General features: G+C 42.9%; 1 protein-coding gene across 7 annotated transcripts in view; it reads left to right on the top strand.

The window, feature by feature from the left end:
• The window catches only part of LOC124035566 (adenylate cyclase type 2-like), a 68,126-nt gene that overhangs the window by 28,374 nt on the left and 16,204 nt on the right, over positions 1–23,548 (top strand). For all 7 annotated transcript variants that reach the window (XM_046349052.1, XM_046349056.1, XM_046349051.1 and 4 more), the window contains 7 exons: positions 4,423–5,311; positions 14,546–14,743; positions 16,185–16,352; positions 16,479–16,628; positions 18,054–18,214; positions 21,716–21,827; positions 22,379–22,506. In XM_046349052.1, the coding sequence (XP_046205008.1) occupies positions 5,147–5,311; positions 14,546–14,743; positions 16,185–16,352; positions 16,479–16,628; positions 18,054–18,214; positions 21,716–21,827; positions 22,379–22,506 (1,082 nt within the window). In that variant the 5' untranslated portion in view covers positions 4,423–5,146. The remainder of the gene's footprint in view (positions 1–4,422; positions 5,312–14,545; positions 14,744–16,184; positions 16,353–16,478; positions 16,629–18,053; positions 18,215–21,715; positions 21,828–22,378; positions 22,507–23,548) is intronic.

Here is a 23,548-nt window from a genome sequence, read left to right as displayed (position 1 = left end):
CTAACAATGTCTACACTATTTCTGATCAATTTGATGTTATTTTAATGGACAAAAAAGTGCTTTTCTTTCAAAAACAAGGACATTTCTAAGTGACCCCGAACTTTTGAATGGTAGTGTACATTTAAATGTGAAAAATCATGGAATTGCCCAGCTGTGGCATACTCTGACTCATAAAAATGTAGTATGAACGGTGGTCTCCTGCACAACAATCCCACCAGGTCAAATATAGTTTGCTCCCCTTCAATTGTAGTGGCAACTTTTTCCGTTTCCTAGCCCTCACATGTTGCGAGGCCAAAGAGAAGACGACATCCAGTCCCTTGAACTTTACAACCCCTATCTCGTGTGAATGCATGTTGCCTGTTTGCGACAGCAGCCATGTGCGTTCTCAATCTTGTGGCAGGGCTCTGGGTTGGCGATGACGTCTGTAGTTTTGTGCTTCGGCTGCTCCAGGAGTCAAAGGACGCCAGTTTGAGAGGCCTCTGTGAGAATGCCTCGATTTGCCTCAACTCTTTCAGAGAGAAAGGCCTCCCAGACAATGTAGTGCAGTTACTGCTATTCATCCTGTTCTTGAGAGACTCCAGCCTATTCAAGCCAGGCCGCTATTCCAGCACTGCTCCGCACGACTCCACTCAGCGGCAAAGACAGACAGAGATCCGCTGCATCGGTCCTTTGCCATGGCAACTTTAGAATTGGAACATAAAGAGGTTGTCGGGCTGGGAGCTGTAATATCAAACCGTTGTCTCACAAACAAGCGCTCTATGGCGGTGTTAAATGGCTGCCTCTGAACAAAACATCCTGGAATGATCAGTACTAGTGTCCTACTGTCCGACTGAGACGGACCTATTCACTGATCGTTAACATCGTGGGGAACTGGGCCATCTGCCCCAGTACGAGGCTGCTCTCCAAATGTCTTCATTATTTCCTCACTGTCCTGACCTCCTAACATTGGAATGCACACAGACAGTATGTCAGGCAATAAAAGTGATCCCGGTTTAACTAACATACAAAGTAGGCTACAAAGCCACTGAAAAGCACGAAAAATACATTGCGAAAGAGCACCCTCTTGTCATGAGCTGCTTGGTTTAAGTGAACAGGAAGATGCACAGATTGAAAGGAGAACCATCATCCTGAGTTCCATTGATAAGCAGAAGTTCCCTGGAGCCTTCTAGATAATAAGTCTCCACTGACTGCTCTCTGAGATATACTGTCTCAGTGCCATTTCACCGTTCCTTTGTCCCAGAACCATTCTCTAACAGTACCACCCTTAATGGTCTATTTAGACTTCCCTCACAGTTGTGGCTCATTGTCTATCTCCATCTGTCTATCTCTGTCTCTGTATCTCTCACTGCGGACTCATAACTTACTCTCTAAGTCTCCCTGTTTAAGGGTGATAACACCAACCTACCGTGCTGCATTATCCAGGAGATGAGTAGTCATGACAAAATGGGACCTTTGGTCCTTTACTGTCTTCCATTGGGGCCTGGTTATCCTCACATTCATTCAACCTCCTCCCTACTGTTTACTCTGGTTGCATGCATGAGCAGTCCTCTAGCCAGTGGCTTGAAAGGTCTGAAGGAGCTAAATCAGAGATATGATCTCAAATTTCACAACACGTCTGATGTAAGGCTTGTAGTGTTTTGTGTGGGTGTTCTTTTTGAAGGAGTAATTTCCGTGTATATCATAGATCTGAGGGGCCCTGACCTCCTCAAGGCCCCAGCTGTTTTCTAATAGAGAAGACGGATCCCTTACCAGTATGTGCTTTACCTCATCCTCTGCTTTAACTCCCTAACTCTGTCTGTTAGTCAGACTGCAGCATAGCCTGGGTAGTACAGGATGGGGGCTGGGTAAAGGGTTGTTAGTCAGACTGCAGCATAGCCTGGGTAGTACAGGATGGGGGCTGGGTAAAGGGTTGTTAGTCAGACTGCAGAATAGCCTGGGTAGTACAGGATGGGGGCTGGGTAAAGGGTTGTTAGTTGTTTGGCAGTAATAGTGTTAAAGTAATAAAAGGAACAGTTAAACAGCAAGGCTGTAAATTGCTGACCGGACCTCCATCAACACACGGCCTGTTGGGACAGAGCAGGTTGTCACTATGACTGGAGCATCCTGAGTGGTTGGCTGGCTGGGATATCCATTCACACAGCCCAACAGGTGTTTCTCCCTCTCTGGCCTTTTAGTTACATAACCTCATCAGCCTTTGCTATTTTATGGCACATGGCAACTGTTGCAGTTGCCATGCTAAAAGACAAACAGGCAACAATGCTTCATACTGTTAGGACAGGTCCAGTAGTCAGGACTATTAGCAACTGCTGAGATGAGGTTTATATTAACTAACTTTATGCAAGGTTAATTTCATATTGTTTCAACCTAGCAACATCTGGTGCCTCCCAAACACACCAGCCTGTTTATGAAGCCAAGAATATAATCCCTTCTCCGAAATGAGAGGTGATATCATAATCAGTTTCTGAGTCCAATGGTTTACGGTCATGCCCATATTGTAGCTGTGCTGTTGTGTTCTGTGATTTTTATTACCAGGTGAGACAAAGACCAGCCGCTGGGCCCTCTTTAAACCAACCAGAAAGGATGCCTAGTACTTCCTACTGCATGCTTGAGACGAGAGCCTCCCAAATGTATTTTTTTATTCAGCCTTAGTTTTGTAAATACAACGTAGCCTCTGATTCACTGAGCAAACTTCCTGTGTGCCAGGAAGCCAGCCAGCGAGGGCAGACGAACTAAGGGGAATCAGACTCCTCATATACTGACTGGCTTTAGTGGCCTCTGCTCTGTGCTCATTAAGACTGGAGCAAAGTACATACTCTGCCCAGCCAATGGGATCCTAACAAAACATAGACCTGGTTTATTTTCCTACAGCTTAATACACCTTGATTTATTGATATTTAATGTAATTTCTAAGGGGCTGCATTCATGTCCTTAATCATTAGCAAGACTGCAGTTTCACGTAAAGAAGAACCGTTTGGCCATACCCCAGTGCCGGAGATTTAAAATATGCTTCTTTCAGAGAGGACAAGTTATTTTTGTCCATCTTTGAAATGTGTTACATATTAAAACTATGAATGACAATCTCCTTAAACTCTTGTGAATGATTGGTTGCTAAGGTAAAATTATTGGCAGACATAGACTGAGACTCTTGGCTAGCGTTTAAACTCCACAATGCTGAATGTGTTTTGTCAGAGTAAATGAAGTCGAGGCCATGATGCTAGAGTTCCCTCGATGGCGTATTCTAGAATAAAGCTCTCCATGGAGAGCTTATTCATTAGACGGGCTAGGTGCCATCATGCCAGTTCTCCATGGAGAGCTTATTCATTAGACGGGCTAGGTGTCATCATGCCAGTTCTCCATGGAGAGCTTATTCTATTCATTATACGGGCCAGGTGTCATCATGCCAGTTCTCCATGGAGAGCGTATTCATTAGACGGGCTAGGTGTCATCATGCCAGTTCTCCATGGAGAGCGTATTCATTAGACGGGCTAGGTGTCATCATGCCAGTTCTCCATGGAGAGCTTATTCATTAGACGGGCTAGGTGTCATCATGCCAGTTCTCCATGGAGAGCTTATTCATTAGACGGGCTAGGTGTCATCATGCCAGTTCTCCATGGAGAGCTTATTCATTAGACGGGCTAGGTGTCATCATGCCAGTTCTCCATGGAGAGCTTATTCATTAGACGGGCTAGGTGTCATCATGCCAGTTCTCCATGGAGAGCTTATTCTATTCATTATACGGGCCAGGTGTCATCATGCCAGTTCTCCATGGAGAGCGTATTCATTAGACGGGCTAGGTGTCATCATGCCAGTTCTCCATGGAGAGCTTATTCATTAGACGGGCTAGGTGTCATCATGCCAGTTCTCCATGGAGAGCTTATTCATTAGACGGGCTAGGTGTCATCATGCCAGTTCTCCATGGAGAGCTTATTCATTAGACGGGCTAGGTGTCATCATGCCAGTTCTCCATGGAGCTGTGGCCAAACCGGGACAGAGACTGAGGACTGGGGCTGGGACTGAATACAGACAAACCAGGCTTTCTTGATCGTGGGAACAACTGCAGTGCTTGGGTTGAATGAGGATTAAAGATTCACTCACTTGTGTATACATATTTACACCCTTGGCTAAAACAACATATGAAGGGACTCACTGTACTCTCACTGTGTACAGTTTGGCAGACAGTTATGTAGTTTCAAATCACATTGCTAAACTTTTTTTAAAATTATGCCAGATAAAAATGTAATCTATTTATTAAAACTTAACAAGCTTAGTGAGTGCATCAACATTTTCTGACATGTCAACAAGAGAAAGTGCTTTGAAGAGCCATGCCCCTCAAGTGTTGTGGATTGCTATTTCATTCTACTTCTGTCTTTATCAGTGGTTCCAGTAAGCTCACCCAGTTTGTCTCTGTTGTCTCCTCCCCAGGCCTCTGACTGTGACAGCTCCAGTGGGTGGAGCAACATTGGGCCCCTCTCTCTACCCGCTCAGCACTGATGGGACAGAATCCTGAATCCTGGAGGAATCCTTGACGACCCCTCTTTCTTTCTCCGCCCTCCCAGGCTCCACCCTCTTTGCCCTCCTCCTCTCCTCTTTCCTTAGACTCTCCTCCTCCCCCGGTCTCTTCTCTCAGCGCTGGGATCATTACTCAACCCCACTGAAGAATGGAACACAGGAGCTGGCAAGGATGAACTGGGTCTGCCTGCCAATGCAGAAAGGGAGATAAAAGAGGGAGAAAGAGAGAGTGAAAGAAAAGCGAGCGAGAGAAAGTTCTAAACCTGTGAGTGAAAGAAGAGAGGAACATATTAAAAATGCCCTTGAGGGAGAAAATCGACAACTGCACTTGAGCAGTATGAGCTAGAAGACCTCAGCAAACCTGCTGACCTGGATGTGTGGATCAGTAGACACACACACACACACGTCTGTCTCAGTCGCAGCAGAAGACGGCTCCTACCCTGCCCTACACGGTGGAGTGGTGTTTTCAGCGTTATTCCCTACCTACCATACCTGTGTGAGGAGTGGTGGAGAGGACATTCAGCAACTCTTAGAGGACAGTGGAAGTTGATAGAAATGCTTCTTTGTTAAAACCAGCGTGTTTCGGGCCGTAACCTTTTATCAGGGTTTTAGTAGTGAACAGGTCACCACCACCACCATGCCGGCTAAAGGAAAGTACCTGTTAAATGACCAGGAGCTGAAACATGAGGCCCTGTACAGGAAGTTCTCCTGTATCAGCCAGTACCAGCCTCTGGTGCTGCTACTGGGCCTCTCCATGCTGTCCTGCGGAGTCCTCATCATCCTCTTCTTCGCCCTGCACCTGGTGAGTGTGTGAGTGAGTGTGTGTTTAGCTGATGTGGAATCGCTAGCTAGCGGCCGTTGTGTAAGTGACGTCATCTACCGAGACCTAGAAGTGTGTGTGCACCTACCCATGTATGAAGTGACAGTATGCTACACATCAGAGCCCAGCTTTTTTGAATGACTTAGTAATATCCCCTGAGGGGGTGTGCTGTCCTCTCTGGATGAGTTGACCGATAACGGATGGAGATATGGAGATTAGCACATTAAAGACACCATTGTAGTATGATATTTTTCTGTAGTACAATAACTGTGCCTAGATACTGAATTAGAGGTCTTTGGGGTTTTTCTCCTCGAAACGACAGTCTCTGGCAATGGTTTTGGTGTAGACTTCAGAGTTTGGGAAGCAGGTAATCACTGTATTTGTGTATCAGGTAAATATGTCACCAGTCTAGAGTTTTAGTAGACATTTTAGGTTACATGTACACGTCTGTGTAGAGCAGTAGGTAATCACTCTGACACATACAACTTAAAGCAGCACTTACACTACCATTCAAAAGTTTGGGGTCACTTCCTTGTTTTTGATAGAAAAGCAAATTTTTTGTCCATTTTTAAAATAACATCAAATTGATCAGAAATACAGTGTAGACAATGTTAATGTTGTAAATATCTATTGTAGCTGGAAACGGCTGATTTTAATGGAATATCTACATACAGTGGTTGCTCCACTAAAAGTTTTACGATTATTCTGCGGGACTTGGAGGTCATTTGAGGTTTAGTACGGTACCTTGCATCACTACTTCATTGCTCCAGACCAGCGCAAGGGGGAGTTAGAGCACTGATTATGTTTTGGGTTCTACTGTGTCTCTAACTGACAATGAATGGGTGACATAAACCTAAAGAGAAACTGATAATTGTGCACAACTTCAGTATTACTTACTAAAACTGTTGTTACATGAAGGTTTTTATTATTTTGTTTTGTTAGAATTATTTTGGTCTTACTGTAGTACTGTAGCCCACTCCTGACCAGGCATAAGGTACAGTGTCTGAGTGGTGCAATGGTCTAAGACACTGTGTGGCAGAGCAAGCTGTGTTGCTTCAGATGCTGGATCAATACCCATGCCACCATCGACTGGGAGACCCATGAGAGGACTGTAGGTTTTTGGTTTCTCTCCTCGGAAAACAAAAATAAAATATTCTAAATAATAAACTGGCCTTTTTCTCAAAAATGTTACATTATTTGAAAACAAAACCATCTCCAAAGTATTTTATTTTTTAAACAAACCAATTTATTATTAATTCACAATTATATAAAATCCCTTTATATATTCTCACAGATATATTATGAATCCTGTTATTAGCAGGACAATATATATTGGTCATGGTTCCAGAGGGGCGCACAATGGGATTGCCTTGCAGTTCTCCAGCTGTATCCACTGAAACAGTGGTGGGTGCGTGAGGTTCAAGGCATGAGGGCAGGGGGCACGGGATGGCGCACAGAAGACTGACCTAGCCCATGGGGAAGGGAGGAGGAGGAAAGGGGAAGGGGGGTGGCACCCACCCCGCCACTGGGTAGCACAGAGCAACACTTTAAGGGGCATTGCACTAATAATGGTGCTAACTAGGGAACCGTTCCCACTGTTCTTAGTGCAAGTCTGCTCGTTCAAACTATTAGACCTCTCAGGCGTCAGTCAAACATTCTACTTTAATCCGAAGTGGATTTAATGAAAAATGACACAGCACACATTTGTAAATCCCAAACTCTAAAAGTAATTGGAAAGAAAGATACAAATTATTTGTGACATTGTGGTTACAAAAAAGAATGTAAACAAGATGCTGTGGTTTTATTTACAGTAGTGATGGACAGCTGGTGGCATTTTGAAAACAGGTATTCAAACACTTGTAGCCCGATTAGCAGGACAATAGACTCTTTATAGCCTGGCTACTGTAGGTGTGAACATCCCCCTACCTGCAAAAAATGACATCACCAAAACTAAAGGTATTTTGGTTTCAGTGCATTTTCTTAAAAAATAAAAAAGAATGTTGATCCCGTAGGTGAAGAAGCCGGATGTGGCGGTCCTGGGTTGGCGTGGTTACACGTGATCTGCAGTTGTGAGGCCAGTTGGATGCCATTATTTGCCTGTTTGTGTTCCGCCTGTTAGCTTGCATGATTCTTGCCATCCTCCTTCGACCTCTCATCAACGAGCTGTTTTTGCCCACAGGACTGCTGACTGACTGGAGTTTTTTTGTTTGTCGCACCATTCTCTGTAAACCCGAGACACTGTCGTGCATGAAAAGACCAGGAGGGCGCCTGGCACCGATCATAACACGCTGTTCAATCGAACAGCAACTGAATGCCTCGATGCCTGCTTTACATAGTAATGCCACGGCCACGTAGGAGCGATCCAAGCAAGCCACTGTCTGTAGGAGCAATCCGTTTTCGTGAACAGGGTGGTGTACCTAATAAACTGACGGGTGAGTGCTTTACTGTCACCCAGTCGGAATAGGTGCAGTGAAATGTGTTGTTTTACAGGGCTTCAGTCAGTTAGGGCCAGTGAACGATGATGTGGTTGCGTATTACAATGGCACCCTATTCCCTATATAGTGCACTTCTTTTGACAAAAGTAGTGCACTGTATAAGTAAAAGGGTGCCATTTGGGACACACTCATGCTGTTGACATTGGCAGGGCCTGAGGCACTGTAGCACTTTTCTCATTCAGGTGTTGATGCCAAACTAGGTCCATCATCAGGTCTCATTACTGCTCCCTCCTAAAGGAGAACGAGCCCTCACTTTCCTGTCATTGTGCTGCTTTCGGAACCCAGACACGCTGATATATGGATGGAGAGAGACTTCCATCACTTCCTAGTCTCAGATTTCTCTCGGTCTCTCTCAAGGGGCTTTATTGGCATTGGAAACATGTTTACATTGCCAAAGTAAGTGGAATAGATATTAAACAAAAGTGAAATAAATCATCTGAAAATTAAATGTTATATGGCTATGTACAGTGTTGTAACTATGCAAATAGTTGAAGTACGAAATGGAAAATAAATAGACAGATCAATATAAACTGAAATTGTTGCGTTTTATATTTTTTTGTTGAAAGATTTTTCTGAGTTACAGTTCATATAAGGAAATCGGCCAATTGAAATAAATTCATGAGGTCCTAATCTATGGATTTCACATGACTGGGAATAGAGATATGCATCTGTTGGTCACTGATACCTTAAAAAAAAGAGTAGGGACGTGGATCAGAAAACCAGTCACCCTTAGCCTCATGCAGTGCGACACATCTCCTTCGTGTAGAGTTGATCAGGCTGTTGATTGTGGCCTGTGGAATGTTGTCCCACTCCTTCAATGGCTGTGTAAAGATGATGGATATTGGCGGGAACTGGAATATGCTGTCGTACACATCGATCCAGAGAAATCCAAACATGCTCAATGGATGACATGTCTGGTGAATATACAGGCCATGGAAGAGCTGGGACATTTTCAGCTTCCAGGAATTATGTACAGATCCTTGCAACATGGGGCTGTGCATTATCATGCTGAAACATGAGGTGATGGCAGATGAATGGCACGATATTGGGCCTCAGGATCTCGTCATAGTATCCCAGTGCATTCAAATTGCCATCGATAAATTGAAATTGGGTTTGTTGTCCGTAGCTTATACCTGCCTATACCATAACCCCACCGTACCGTCATCATGGGGCACTCTGTTTACAATTTTGACATCAGCAAACCGCTCCCCCACACAACGCTGTCTGCCATCTGCCCGGTACAGTTGAAACAACTGGAATTCATCCATGAAGAGCACACGTCTCCAACATGCAAGTGGCCATCCAAGGTGAGCATTTGCCCACTGAAGTCGGTTGCGATGCAGAATTGCAGTCAGGTCAAGACCCTGCTGAGGATGACGAGCACGGCGATGAGCTTCCCTGAGACTGTTCCTGACAGTTTGTGCAGAAATTCTTCAGTTGTGTAAACCCAGAGTTTTATCAGTTGTCCGTGTGGCTGGTTTCCGACAATCCCGCAGGTGAAGAAGCTGGATGGGGAGGTCCTGGGCTGGCGTGGTTACATGTGGTCTCCGGTTGTGAGGCCGGTTGGAAGTACTGCCAAATTCTCTAAAACGACAGAGGTTATGGTAGAAAAATTAACAATAAATTCAGTTGTAACAGCTCCGGTGGACATTCCTGCAGTCAGGATGCCACTTGCACACTCCCTCAAAATTTAGACATCTGCAGCGTTGTGTTGTGACCAAACTGCACATTTTAGAGAGGCCTTTTAATGTCTCCAGCACAAGGTGCACCTGTGCAATGATCACTTTGTTTAATCATTTTCTTGATATGCCACACCTGTCAGGTGGATGGATTGTCTTTGCAAAGGAGAAATTCTCACTAACAGGGATGTTAACATATTTGTGCAAAAAATTTGAGAAATAGGTATTTTGTGCGTATGGAACATTTCTGGGATCTTTTATTTCAGCTCATGAAACATGGGACAAACATTTTACATGTTGCATTCATGTTTTGTTCAGTGTAGTTTGTATTTACAATGGTGTTTGCTTCCCTGACTGTCCTTTCTTTTGGAAACAGATCACAAATATTGCTGCTGTGCTGGCACACTGGTATTTCACATCATAGATATGGGAGTTTATCTAAATTAGATTTGTTTTCAAATTGTTTGTGGGTTTGTGTAATCTGAGGGAAATATGTGTCTCTAATATGGTCATACATTTGGCAGGAGGTTAGGAAGTGCAGCTCAGTTTCCACATTTTGTGGGCACATACCTGAGAACTAGACAGGCTATGCCTACGGCGGCCTCTCTCAATAGCAAGGCTACTCTGATTTCCTTGCTTGTGGAACAGTTACAGTGTTCAGGTATTCTGCCACTGTACTCTCTGTTTAGGGCCAAATAGCATTCCAGTATGCTTCATTTTTTGGGTAGTTCTTTCCATTTTGTCAAGTAATTGTGTTTTTGTTTTCTCATGATTTGGTTGAGTCTAATTATGTTGCTGTCCTAGGGCTCTGTGTGGTCTGTTTGTGTTTGTGAACAGAACGCCAGGACCAGCTTGCTGAGGAGACTGTTCTCTAGGTTAATCTCTCTGTAGGTGATTGCTTTGTTATGGAAGGTTTGGGAATCGCTTCCTTTTAAGTGGTTGTAGAATTTAACATCTCTTTTCTGGATTTTGATAATTAGCGGATATCGTCCGAATTCTGCCCTGCATTTATTATTTGGTGTTTTATGTTGTGCACAGAGGATGTTTTTGCTAAATCATCATCAACTAATGTTTTTGTGGAAGGTTAGTTAGCATGTGTAGGCTAATGCCTAATGTGCACAGGCCTGTGAGGATAAGTGTGATATACAGTTGAAGTCGGAAGTTTACATACACTTAGGTTGGAGTCATTAAAACTCGTTTTCAACCACTCCACATATTTCTTGTTAACAAACTATAGTTTTGGCAAGTCAGTTAGGACATCTACCTTGTGCATGACACAAGTCATGTTTCCAACAATTGTTTACAGACAGATTATTTCACTTATAATTCACTGTATCACAATTCCAGTGGGTCAGAAGTTTACATACACTAAGTTGACTGTGCCTTTAAACAGCTTGGAAAATTCCAGAAAATGTTGTCATGGCTTTAGAAGCTTCTGATAGCTTATGACATAATTTGAGTCAATTGAAGGTGTACCTGTGGATGTATTCAAGCATGACCTTCAACTTCAGTGCCTCTTTGCTTGGAATCATGGGAAAATCAAAAGAGATCAGCCAAGCCCTCAACATAACCTGAAAGGCCACTCAGCAAGGAAGAAGCCACTGCTCCAGACTATGGATTGCAACTGCACTAGGGGACAATTATCGCACTTTTTGGAGAAATGTCCTCTGGTCTGATAAACAAAAATAGAACTGTTTGGCCATAATGACCATCGTTATGTTTGGAAGAAAAAGGGGGAAGCTTGCAAGCCGAAGAACATCATCCCAACTGTGAAGCACGGGGGTGGAAGCATCATGTTGTGGGGGTGCTTTGCCGCAGGAGGGACTGGTGCACTTCACATAATAGATGGCGTCATAAGGAAGGACAATTATTTGAAAAAATTGATGCAACATCTCTAGACATGAGTCAGGATGTTAAAGCTTGGTCGCAAGTGGGTCTTCCAAATGGACAATGACCTCAAGCATATTTATTTTATTATTCAATATACTTGCAGTGAAGCCGCTCAATAACTACATCATACCAGTCATCCAACAGATTCCCATTTAGAGTGACACACAGAAGCATCCAGGGTCAATGCCCTGCTCAAGAGCATGTTGACCGATCTATCACCAAGCCAAAAAATGTGAACCCGAACACTCCAATCTCCCCCACAGTTCCCATTCCCCACCCCCCAAGAACCCCCCCAATGCACCAACAACCAAGAGAATGAACTAATGAGAGAAAAGGTAAAGACAGAAGAAAACAGCTAACAACGAAAAAAAGAAAATGATAATAATAATACATTTAAAACTAAGGACATCAAGGACAACTAAAATCATAAAAGCAATGCCAACTGTATATGTTTGTGTGCATGTCTGGCACTATTACATGTATGTGTGTGTTCTTGTAATTGTTTATTTTAATGAGAGTATGTGTATATGAATGTGTACAAACACCTGCACGGCATCACCCTCAGGCAAACTGGCATTAGTTGTAAAAACACTGCCACTTAGTGTCATTCAAATTTTATGATGTTTTATTTTGACAATTTTTAAACTTTATCTTTGACCATCATTCTATCTCTCACACAGCAACTCCACTTCCACTTGTCTCCAATTCCACATTCCAACCCTCAGCTTCCCCCAGCCCATCCCATCTACGTCTGCAGGTCACCCTCAGCCCATCCCAGCTATCTCTGCTGGTCACCCTCAGCCCATCCCAGCTATCTCTGCTGGTCACCCTCAGCCCATCCCATCTATCTCTGGTGGTCACCCTCAGCCCATCCCATCTATTGCTGCTGTTTCTATGCAACACGTATCTTTCAACTATGCTGTGATCGAATAGAATCCACAGATTGCGAGTTGAAGATAAATACTTTTACTAAGACTATTAGTATATTAGTAATTGACTGATCCGGTCTCTCCAGATCTCCTAACAGTACTATTTCTAGGGTCAATTTTAGATCAATTCTATGCATTTTCAGCGATTCCTGAACCTGAGACCAGAAACAGGCTACCCGAGGGCAATACCAAAATAAATGGTAAATGAACCCAAGCATACTTCCAAAGTTGTGGCAAAATGGCTTAAGGACAACAAAGTCAAGGTATTGGAGTGGCCATCACAAAGCCCTGACCTCAAATCCCATAGAACATTTGTGGGCAGAACTGAAAAAGCATGTGCGGGCAAGGAGGCCTACAAACCTGACTCAGTTCCACCAGCTCTGTCAGGAGGAATGGGCCAAAATTCACCCAACTCATTGTGGGAGGCTTCTGGAAGGCATCCCGAAATGTTTGACCCAAGTTAAATAATTTAAAGGCAATGCTACCAAATACTAATTGAGAGTATGTAAACTTCTGACACACTGAGAATGTGATGAAAGAAATAAAATCTGAAATAAATCATTCTCTCTACTATTACTCTGACATTTCACATTGTTAAAATAAAGTGGTGATCCTAACTGACCTAAGACAGGGAATTCTTACTAGGATTAAATGTCAGGAATTGTGAAAAACTGAGTTTAAATGTATTTGGCTAAGGTGTATTTGGCTACGGTGTATGTAAACTTCCGACTTCAACTGTGTTCAACTTGTATAACTTCCCTCTCCACTGTGGATAGATAGACTACCTGTTAGAGACCATGAGCCCACCAGTGAGCGAGAGGAGGGCATTTCAACATATATTTATAAGTTGTACTTCAACAGGATAGTTGGGCTCAGATTGAACAAAGGGCCTATTGAGAGCCCTGTTGTTTTTAGGTGAATAAAGTCCTTTAGATTCTAACAAGAGTACAGGGAGTGTACGAGAGTCAAGGAGAGCACGGAGAGGATGATTTTAGTGGTCCTCATTTTACATAAGTTAACTTAACCCGCCAACAGACACTAGAGAGAGTGTATGTTCTTGTGGGTTTACTTTGGTCATTATTGCAGAATTACGTTTCGCACGGTTTGTTTCCTTCCCTAAAGAAGTGATCTGATTTAAGATCGACACCACAGAGCACGCAATCTTCACCATCTGATACCAAACAAAACCTGATGTGAATTTCAATGCATGCACTTATGGCAGGCTGAGACTGAGCAGATCCCACCTGGGTCATTGCTTTTCAGATGAGATTTCAAGAGGAGAGGATCAGAAGCAATCTGTTCTCTAATTGTATAGACTTTCACTACTTCCTTCCATCTGAAAATAAATGAGAAAAGGAAATGAACAAGTCTCCTATAGGTCGATTTAGTGGGTGTGGCTGTAGTTAAATGTGCTAGTAAAGGCCTTCACTTCCGCTACCATGGAGACCAGCATGCTCAATATACAATGCCGAGATGGCCTTCTGCTCAGGGACCTTTACACAGTCATTCCCACTCTCCTTGGCATCTAACTCTTTCCCATTCTCTCTTTCTCTCGCTCTCTTGCTTTCTCGCTAACTGGCTTGCAAGTTGACGCAAGTGTATACACACACACACACACACACACACACACACACACACACACACACACACACACACACACACACACACACACACACACACACACACACACACACACACACACACACACACACACACACACACACACACACACACACACACACACACACACACACCAGAAATCTATATCTGAGCCTTCCTCTTCCCTCTCAGTGTAATTCAATCAGGAAGATGCTGTGGCCTCTAGCAACAGGACATGACGCAGAGACAGATGTGCAATAAGCCTGAATAAGCCACGATGCTGAATTAGATATGGGCCGCTCTCATGACTAGACAGTACATAGGCATAATAAAGGGACTTGAATGATGTTGAAGGGAAGTTGAGTGAATGTTGTTTCGACATATCATTGTACCTGACCATAATAACACTTCAAACCTGTCCTCAGACAGAATGTATATTATAGCCTGTTTTTTAATCCTTGTCTTTTCATTAGAGGAGTAGATCATTATGTGTCTGTCTGTATGGCCGTGTGTAGATTGATATGGCGTCCTTGTCTATGACTGTGTGTATATCTCAATGCAGAGTATAATGTAAATTCCATGATTGTGATTCAGTGTGCATTATGTTCTCCCTCTTTGTTTCAGAGGGTGGAGGAGCACTGTGCATTTGTCAGCGTGGTGAGCTGCAGCCTGTGTGTGTTCCTGGCTGTGTTTGTGCTGGTGTGTACAGAGACCCTGACCCAGCGCTGGAGGAGACTGCTGGGTCTGGTGGTCTGGGCCACTCACCTCACCATGGGATTCACCTTCATCTTCAGCGGACCCCTAATTCTGCCCTGGGACCAGGTATACACTCTCGCTCTGAATAAAGGTTGCACGATAACCTATTGGCTTTCAAAATAAATGTTTGGTAATTATTCTAATCAAAGGAGGTCTTTTTTATTGTTGATTTCTTCAAAACCATCAAACTTTATTAATAATTACTGCAGTAATAGAGTGTTAATGGTCATTCAATAGTATAGAGTTAAAGCCCAATAAATAAACAGGATTCAGTTATAACTCTTCATTGTCTTCCTTGTGACGAAGACAGACACGTGAAATTATACAAAGGTACATTGTGCTCTCATGCAACAGATATGTCTAGTTCATTTACTGCTTGTTTATGCAGAAATACTAATCCAATATAGGATTCTAAGCCCTTCCCTCAGAATGATGGAGTCCAGTATTCATCTGCTGTATGGGATAAATAAACTGGAGATTGGGTCCCCCTGGCACTGACAGACAGGCACACAGACACTAATCATGGAATGGAATGCAGTCTTTAGGTTATCACCAAGCCATGGTAAATCTACTGTCAGCGTTAACACAGACACATGAGAGATCAAAGAGCCCTATTCTGTTGCCTCTAAGAAAAACAGTGTTTTAGGAATACATTGTAATATAAAGTCATGTGATTAACATAATGTTGTAATTATATGACACCCACTTCCTTTGTCCTCTTCCTCTTCTCCTCCATCTACAAAACCAGCCAGTTTATTAGGTACACCCATCTAGTACCGGTCGGACCCACATTTACTGAATTCTTCAGGCATGGATTCTACAAGGTGTAGCGTTCAAGCGTTGTGCAATTGGTATCTAGGAACCTAACTTGTGCCAGGGAAACATTAGCCATACCATTACACCACAGAGCATGCAACCTTCTCCATGTGATAACAAACAAAACCTGATGTGAATTTAAATTCACATCAGTTGGCAGTGGTGTAATGGTATAGGGAATATTTTTCTGGCACACGTTAGATTCCTTGATACCGATTGAGCAACATTTGAATGCCACACCTTGTAGAATCTATGCCCTGATGAATTCAGGCTGTTCTGGAGGCAAAGGGGCACCGACAATAATAACATGCTCAGTTGTTAGGGCACCTAATTTGTCCATTCTAACGTTCAATTGAACAGTAACTGAATGCCTTGATGTCTGTCTGCCTTCTTTATATAGCAAGCCATGGCTACGTGAATCACTATCTGTAGGAGCAAACCATTTTTGTGAACGTGAACTACATAATAAACTGGCCACTGAATGGACCTACATTATTTTCACACATGAACAGAAGCATCAAAATGTGATATTTGTCTAGTTATAGCATATCTTGCCAGTACACTGAGGTGACAGTTGTCCAGTAAAACCACTTGTTCTTTGGGTGTAGTGCTGCCAATCCGAGACTCATTCCGCACACTGTGTTTCGTGTCATATCAGTCTGATCTCTCTCTCTCTCCTTTTCTCCTGTAGGTTCCCTTCTTCCTGTTCATCATCTTCACAGTGTACACCATGCTGCCGTTCCAGATGTGCTATGCTGTGGTGCTCAGTGTGATCTCCTCACTCTCTCACATCATGGTCCTCACTCTACGCCTCACTGTCTTCAACACCCAAGATCCCAGCCCCTTTTTGGCCAATCAGGTGTGTTATTAGTTATGCTGTTGGTAACAATTATACATGATCTCCTGGTGAGGATTCTCTGAAAATAGACAATAAAATGCTTATGCTGTGCAGCTAGGTTGTAATGTCGGTCCCTCTGTCCCCCAGCTGCTGTCCAATGCGGTGGTGTTTCTGTGTGGCAGTGTGGTGGGGGCCTTCCATAAGGTCCTGATGGAGAGAGCACTAAGACAGACCTTCCAGGATACACTCAGATGTCTGGGCATCCGCATGAAGCTGGAGATCGAAAAGAGACAACAGGTGAGAACATCTTATCAGACACTCTGCTATCTTCTTGATTTAGTTATTTACCTTTAAGGAAAGACCTTTGAGGTTAGAAACCTATTTGGCGAGGGCAATCTCCCAGTGTATCAGAAATCCTGGAAATCATGGTCTGGTTGAATAAGATGCTTTTGGTGTCTCTTTCTGAACAGAGGCTGACCTGACTGAATACAGGAAGTATGAAAAACTAATAAAAGTTAATGTTAGGCTAAAATGTGTTGTCATAATAGCACTGGTTAATTTTTTACTTCATTTAAGACCAGCAGCCTTGTTGTTTTCTAGCTTGTATTTTTCATTACGATGATCAAATCCCCTTCATATTAAATTTCATTGTAATGATTATTTAAGTAGATGTCTGTGTGCTCCGTTAGTAAAAACGGGTGTCTGTTTCAAATGGCTTTTTAACCATAATTTTTTTCATTTGTAATAATAGTTGCTTAGGAAATGACACCACACTCCGTGAGAGAGAGGAGGCCGCTGGCTGCTCTGTTGCCTAGCAGGACAGAATGGAATGATATAATCGTTAACATTTGAACCGGCTCTGTTCTACTCTGTTGTATTGAGCCCGAAAAAAGGAGCAGTGCCACAGGGGTTAGCCAAAGAGCACAGGCACCATAAATAAAGAGAAGAGGGAAGGGAGGGTTTGAAATGGGTCTCAACGCTGAGCACTATGCCATTGTTCTCTAGACCCAGTCAGATAGAATCTGCCAGATCAATTACAGCACAGAGCTGAGCTGACTGAACCGAATCAAGGCCACTTTGTGCAGAATGACTTTCCATGCTTGACGGTTTACTGGAAAACCTGCTCCAGTCATTTGAACCAGCAGGTGGTAATCTATCTGGGAGAGTATATAGGCCTAAGCAGTTGCCCCGTGACACTGATCTTGGGTTAGTTTTACGTTTCTTCCACTAATGGTTAAGGTTAGGATTTGATCCTAGATCTGTACCTAGGGGCAACCCCCCCCATGGATGCAGCCAAACCAGAGAGGGAAGATAGTAGTCCAGTGCCTCAGTATTGCATCATACGGGTGAACAGGAATTATGATGGGGTCAATGGGGATTGAAGAATGATTTCCTGAGACATCTCCTTATTAACTTCTTAGATTCTCATCTCACCTGACTCTATTCCATTCCAGAGGCTCTCAATGCAATGTTCTATCTGTCTGTTGACTGGCTGTACAACCAGACTGGCAGCACAATGATTATAAAGCTTTTAACAGTAATCTAAGTGAATGGGGCCCTTGTTAGTGGAGTTACCAGATCAGCAAGACACTCTGACAGCTGGTTGATACTCAGATTGGGTTTCTCCCAGATTGGATGGGTTCATGACCCTTTGTCTATCGGACAGTGTGTGTGGTTGGGTGGGTGTGGTGTGTTGATGCTAACAAGTGTGTGCGTGCGTAGGAGAACCTGCTGCAGTCTGTGCTGCCGGTCTACATCTCCATGAAGATGAAGCTGGCCATCATGGAACGTCTGCAAGACTGCAAGGACAAAGAAGAGCAGCAACGACTCGTCAAAGACAACAACTTCCACAGTCTCTACGTCAAGAGACACGAGAACGTCAGGTACAGTACAACAATAGCCTGTCAAGGACTAAGAATATGACTGAGAAACATACAGCATGTTGAAATAACCTGTTATGTTCGAAGAAAATTACTAAGAAACACAGTAGAATCCCATCCTTTGCCTGTCACTCATTGCCTGTCAAACTAAGCACGGGCTTCAGTCTACCAAATAACACACATGGAAAATATTTCCCCAACCCAAATGTTCTCTTGAATGAAACTCCACTTTTGGCTTTAGCCTTTGATTTTCTCTTTCCCTACCTTTACATTTAGGCTCTTTTTCTGCTTTTTGACTTTAACACAAGTGTATACACCCTTATGTTATACTAGGGAACGGCCCAATACACAGTACAAGTGGTACTGGAGCACCAAGTCTAGGTCTAAGAGGCTTCTAAATGGCTTCTACCCCCAAGCCATAAGACTCCTGAACAGTTAATCTGATGGCTACCCAGACTATTTGCAATGCCCTCCCCCCTTCCATGCTGCTGCTACTCTCTGTTATTATCTATGCATAGTCAACTTAATAACTCTACCTACATGTACATATTACCTCAATTACCTCAACACCGGTGCCCCCGCACATTGACTCTGTATATAGTCCTGCTATTGTTATTTACTGCTGCTCTTTAATTATTTGTTATTCTTATCTCATACTTTTTGTGTTGTATTTTCTTAAAACTGCATTGTTGGTTAAGGGCTTGTAAGTACGCATTCCACTGTAAGGTCTACTACACCTGTTATATTTGGCACATGTGACAGATTCTGGTTTTGAAATTGTGTTTCTATAGCTAGGGAAGAGCAGAATCAGTTGCTTTGTGAGAAGGTGTTAAAGTTCACATTTAGCCATTGTTGTGTAAATGCCAGCTGAAAAGTACCAGTGGCCTGGCTTTGGCCCCAAGTAAGAGCAGGTCCTCCGGATCCATGGTCCAGTGAGACCCGGGTGCCGGCCCGCAAAGATGGAAACAAAAGTCTGAGCCTTGGGTAAAACACTGGGTTAAATCATACGCTGCGTGTGTGCTTTGAATAGTTAGTATAGTTTGTGATCTCTAATTGTATTCATTTAATTTCCCCTGATATCCTCTGACCCCGAGGACTGGAGTTGCCCATCCCTGCTCTGGGAGGTCTTTTTACACTCACAATGCCCAGTCAGTTCTCATGGAATTTAGCATGACAGTGTTAGCTGAGCATTGACCCAGATGAGGCCTTTTGTTTTATGGGCATTCATTTAGAAAGTGCTGACAGACATTGGCTTTGTAGCCTATCCAGTGAACCTTGGCAGATGGCTCAATAGATTCCCTAAGTTTTAGACTCTGAAATTGCTTACAGACTGTACTGTACCTTCTACCTTCCTGGAGAGAGAGGGAGCCCATTTGTTGACCAAATTAAGGTCAACACAGCAACACTCTTCAATCTTCTCAGTAGACTGACAAACTGACATTTGTAACTTCCTGGTTGATTTGTTGATACGTTTAGGCTCGTAATAAATATGATTTCATAGAAAAGGAAGGACATTTAAACGGTCTGATATGAGAAGGCCTTGTGAAGATCAAAGACTGTATTGTGCTGCTGTGGCTCGGCTAGTAATGAATCCTCATTTAAGCCCTTTGGTGTTACTGTGAATTATAGCCCAACCACCTCCCCATGCTTGTCATTAGACATGTTCTTTCCAAGGAAACACCTGGATGTTGTCAGTCAGAGTTACTGGGCAGCCATGGTTCTCTGGTCTGCCTAGCGAGCAATAGGCTAACGTTAGTTACTTTAATGAGGACTGACCTTGGCAGTAGTTAGCTCTTTGAGCCCTGGTAATGAGCCACTGATTAGGCTGTGGCGGTTGAATGTGTGGTGGCCTGGGTCAGGTGCTCTGTGTGGAGGATAGGGTTAACAACAAGCTTATAGCACTTCCAATCAGTGTACAGTGCAGTGCTTCCCCTATGATTTTCTTTTCAGGAGCTGTGGCAAAGTTATTGTGGGGGGGGCCAATGACAAATGTTTTAGTGGTTGTCCTCTAGGCTACAGACAATTTATTTTATGTTTTAATTTTATGTTTTTGATTTCATGCAATTCTATACATTTTGTCATGGACGGAGAGAACATTTTACAGTTTTAAAGATAGTTTCCTGCAATTTGTTGAACACTTTTTTGTTTACTACATGATTCCATATGTGTTATTTCATAGTTTTGATGTCTTCACTATGATTCTACAATGTAGAAAATAGTACAAATTAAGAAACCCTGGAATGAGTAGGTGTGTACAAACCTTTGACTGGTACTGTATATATATATATATATTTATATGTATTTTTTTAAATCATATATTTTGGAGTGGAGGCAACGATGCTGCTACATGAATATAGGGAAAACACTGCTGTAGTTTGTCTTAGAGCCAAACCCCTTAGCACGATCTCCCTTCAACTCAGTCTTCATCTCCTCTCTAGCCCCAAAGGATTACTGTTCACCCAGGATAGGACCTCCAGCTGTAATCAGTTATCCCCATTCCATTTCAACACCCCAGGAGTCAACCGGCGGCAGGGTAGCCTAGTGGTTAGAGCATTGGACTAGTAACCGAAAGGTTCAAATCCCCGAGCTGACAAGGTACACAATCTGTCGTTCTGCCCCCGAACAGGCAGTTAACCCACTGTTCCTAGGCCGTCATTGAAAATAAGAATTTGTTCTTAACTGACTTGCCTAGTAAAATAAAGGTCAAATATATATATATTAAAAACCGTTATCTGACAATGACACCCTTGTTTAGTGACACAACAACATCAGAGGGATTAATCAGCGTAGCGGCCAGCCCGGCCGTATCCATGCAGACAACCGGTTTCATTACGACACTGATGTCTTGACCCCATATGTCCTGAGTCGGTCGTGATCAGTAAGCATGAAACGCAAGAAAATGCTTGGAAACTATGTGCAACAGGGAGGGACCATCTAAACTTGTCAAATAATGAATGCTTCTTGTTTTATTTTGCACGCTGTGTGTCTTAACCTCTTAAGCCCACCCGACACGCAGGCACCCCATCTAGCCATCTGGAAATGCAAATGCACTACGCTAAATGCTAATAGCACTCGTTAAAACTCAAATGTTCATTAAAACACACATGCAGGGTACTGAATTAAAGCTACACTCGTTGTGAATCCAGCCAACAAGTCAAATTTTTAAAATGCTTTTCGGCGAAAGCATGAGAAGCTATTATCTGATAGCATGCAACACCCCGAAATACCTGAAGGGGACGTAAACAAAATAATTAGCATAGTCGGCGCTACACAAAACGCAGAAATAAAATATAAAACATTCATTACCTTTGACGAGCTTCTTTGTTGGCACTCCTAGATATCCCATAAACATCACTATTGGGTCTTTTTTTCCGATTAAATCGGTCCATATATACCCTAAATATCGATCTATGAAAAGTGTGTGATCCAGGAAAAAACACTGTTTTAAAATGCAACGTCATTTTTAAAAATTAAAACACACCCTTGGCTTTTCTCTTTTTGCAGTATTCTGTATGCTGACATTGTGGGCTTCACCCGATTGGCCAGCGACTGCTCTCCGAAGGAGCTGGTCATCATGCTCAACGAGCTTTTTGGGAAGTTTGACCAGATTGCAAAGGTGAGTTAATAATTTGTAAGATTTGCACCTTTAGTTAAATTAACACAGACTTTTCAGCTTTTATTTTTCAGCTTTTATTTAATATTTAGCTACATTTGTACGTTTATTACGATAAGACTGCAGTGTGCTAATGCATAATCCACTTGTTATGTGGCATTAATCAGTACTTGCTTCATCATAATAAATCAAATAATAATATTTGTATTTTATAGAGTGTGTTTCATGACACAGATCATCTCTGATACTTAAAAACAAGTACATGTAGTTCTTGGGCTGGATGTGTTTCGTGTTTGGTTCTTCTGGAGAACTTCTGATACCTTGTTTGATACCTTGTTTGTGTTTATGCTAAATCCAGTTGACATGTCTGCTTCTTTATTTATTTATTTAACCAGGAAGGGCTCATTGAGATTTAAAATCACTTTTTCAAGAGCGTCCTGGCCAAGATGGGCAGCACCAAGTCATTACAAAAATTACAGACAAACAACATGAAAAACTACAAGTAATCTACTTCTTAGATGTTCTATGTGGTATTTTTCTGTTTCATTCTTTAGGAGAACGAGTGCATGAGAATCAAGATTTTGGGAGACTGCTACTACTGTGTGTCTGGCCTGCCTGTCTCCCTGCCCATGCATGCCAAGAACTGTGTGAAGATGGGTCTGGACATGTGTGAGGCCATCAAGTGAGTTCAGAGGAGCCCCCCCAGGCCTTCTGGGGGGAAAACAATTACTTAAACACCTTCTGGTTAGTTCCAGGACTTTAGCAACATGTATTGTCATTAGATTGTGAGATAAATAGTGTATAGTAAATCAAATGTGTTAGTCGGGTAGGGAGGGTAGTGCTATTGTATAATGCAAGGGGGACCTTCTGGCGTAAGTAGTAGGTGTTGATATGAGTTGTGTGGGTCAATGATGGTTATGAGAGTGAGTTAGTTCTATAATCAGGTGTTGTGGAGGACTGGAGGGTCTGTCAAAGGAAGGCTTTATCATGGCTCCTCTCTGCCCTGTTGGACAATCAAATCACATTTCATTTGTTACACGCTTCATAAACAACAGGTGTAGACTAACAGTGAAATGCTTACTTAAGGTTCCTTTTCCAACAATGCAGAGTTAAAGATACCATCAATTAAATACAAATTAGAAATAGTGACACAAGGAATAAATACACAGTCCATAACAATAACGAGTAAAAATAACATGGCTATATACAGGAAGTACCAGTACTGAAGCGATGTGCAGGGGTACGAGGTAATAACATGGCTATATACAGGAAGTACCAGTACTGAGGCGATGTGCAGGGGTACGAGGTAATAACATTGCTATATACAGGAAGTACCAGTACTGAGGCGATGTGCAGGGGTACGAGGTAATAGCATGGCTATATACAGGAAGTACCAGTACTGAGGTGATGTGCAGGGGTACCAGGTAACAACATGGCTATATACAGGAAGTACCAATACTGAGGCGATGTGCAGGGGTACGAGGTAATAACATGGCTATATACAGGAAGTACCCGTACTGAGGCGATGTGCAGGGGTACGAGGTAATAACATGGCTATAGACAGGAAGTACCCGTACTGAGGCGATGTGCAGGGGTACGAGGTAATAACATGGCTATATACAGGAAGTACCCGTACTGAGGCGATGTGCAGGGGTACGAGGTAATAACATGGCTATATACGGGAAGTACCAGTACTGAGGCGATGTGCAAGGGTACGAGGTAAT

The sequence above is a fragment of the Oncorhynchus gorbuscha genome, linkage group LG05 (genome assembly GCF_021184085.1).
Source record: "Oncorhynchus gorbuscha isolate QuinsamMale2020 ecotype Even-year linkage group LG05, OgorEven_v1.0, whole genome shotgun sequence".
NCBI lineage: Eukaryota > Metazoa > Chordata > Actinopteri > Salmoniformes > Salmonidae > Oncorhynchus > Oncorhynchus gorbuscha.
The sequence above is the reverse complement of the archived record's forward strand: the minus strand, read 5'-3'. Positions and strand labels throughout refer to the sequence as shown.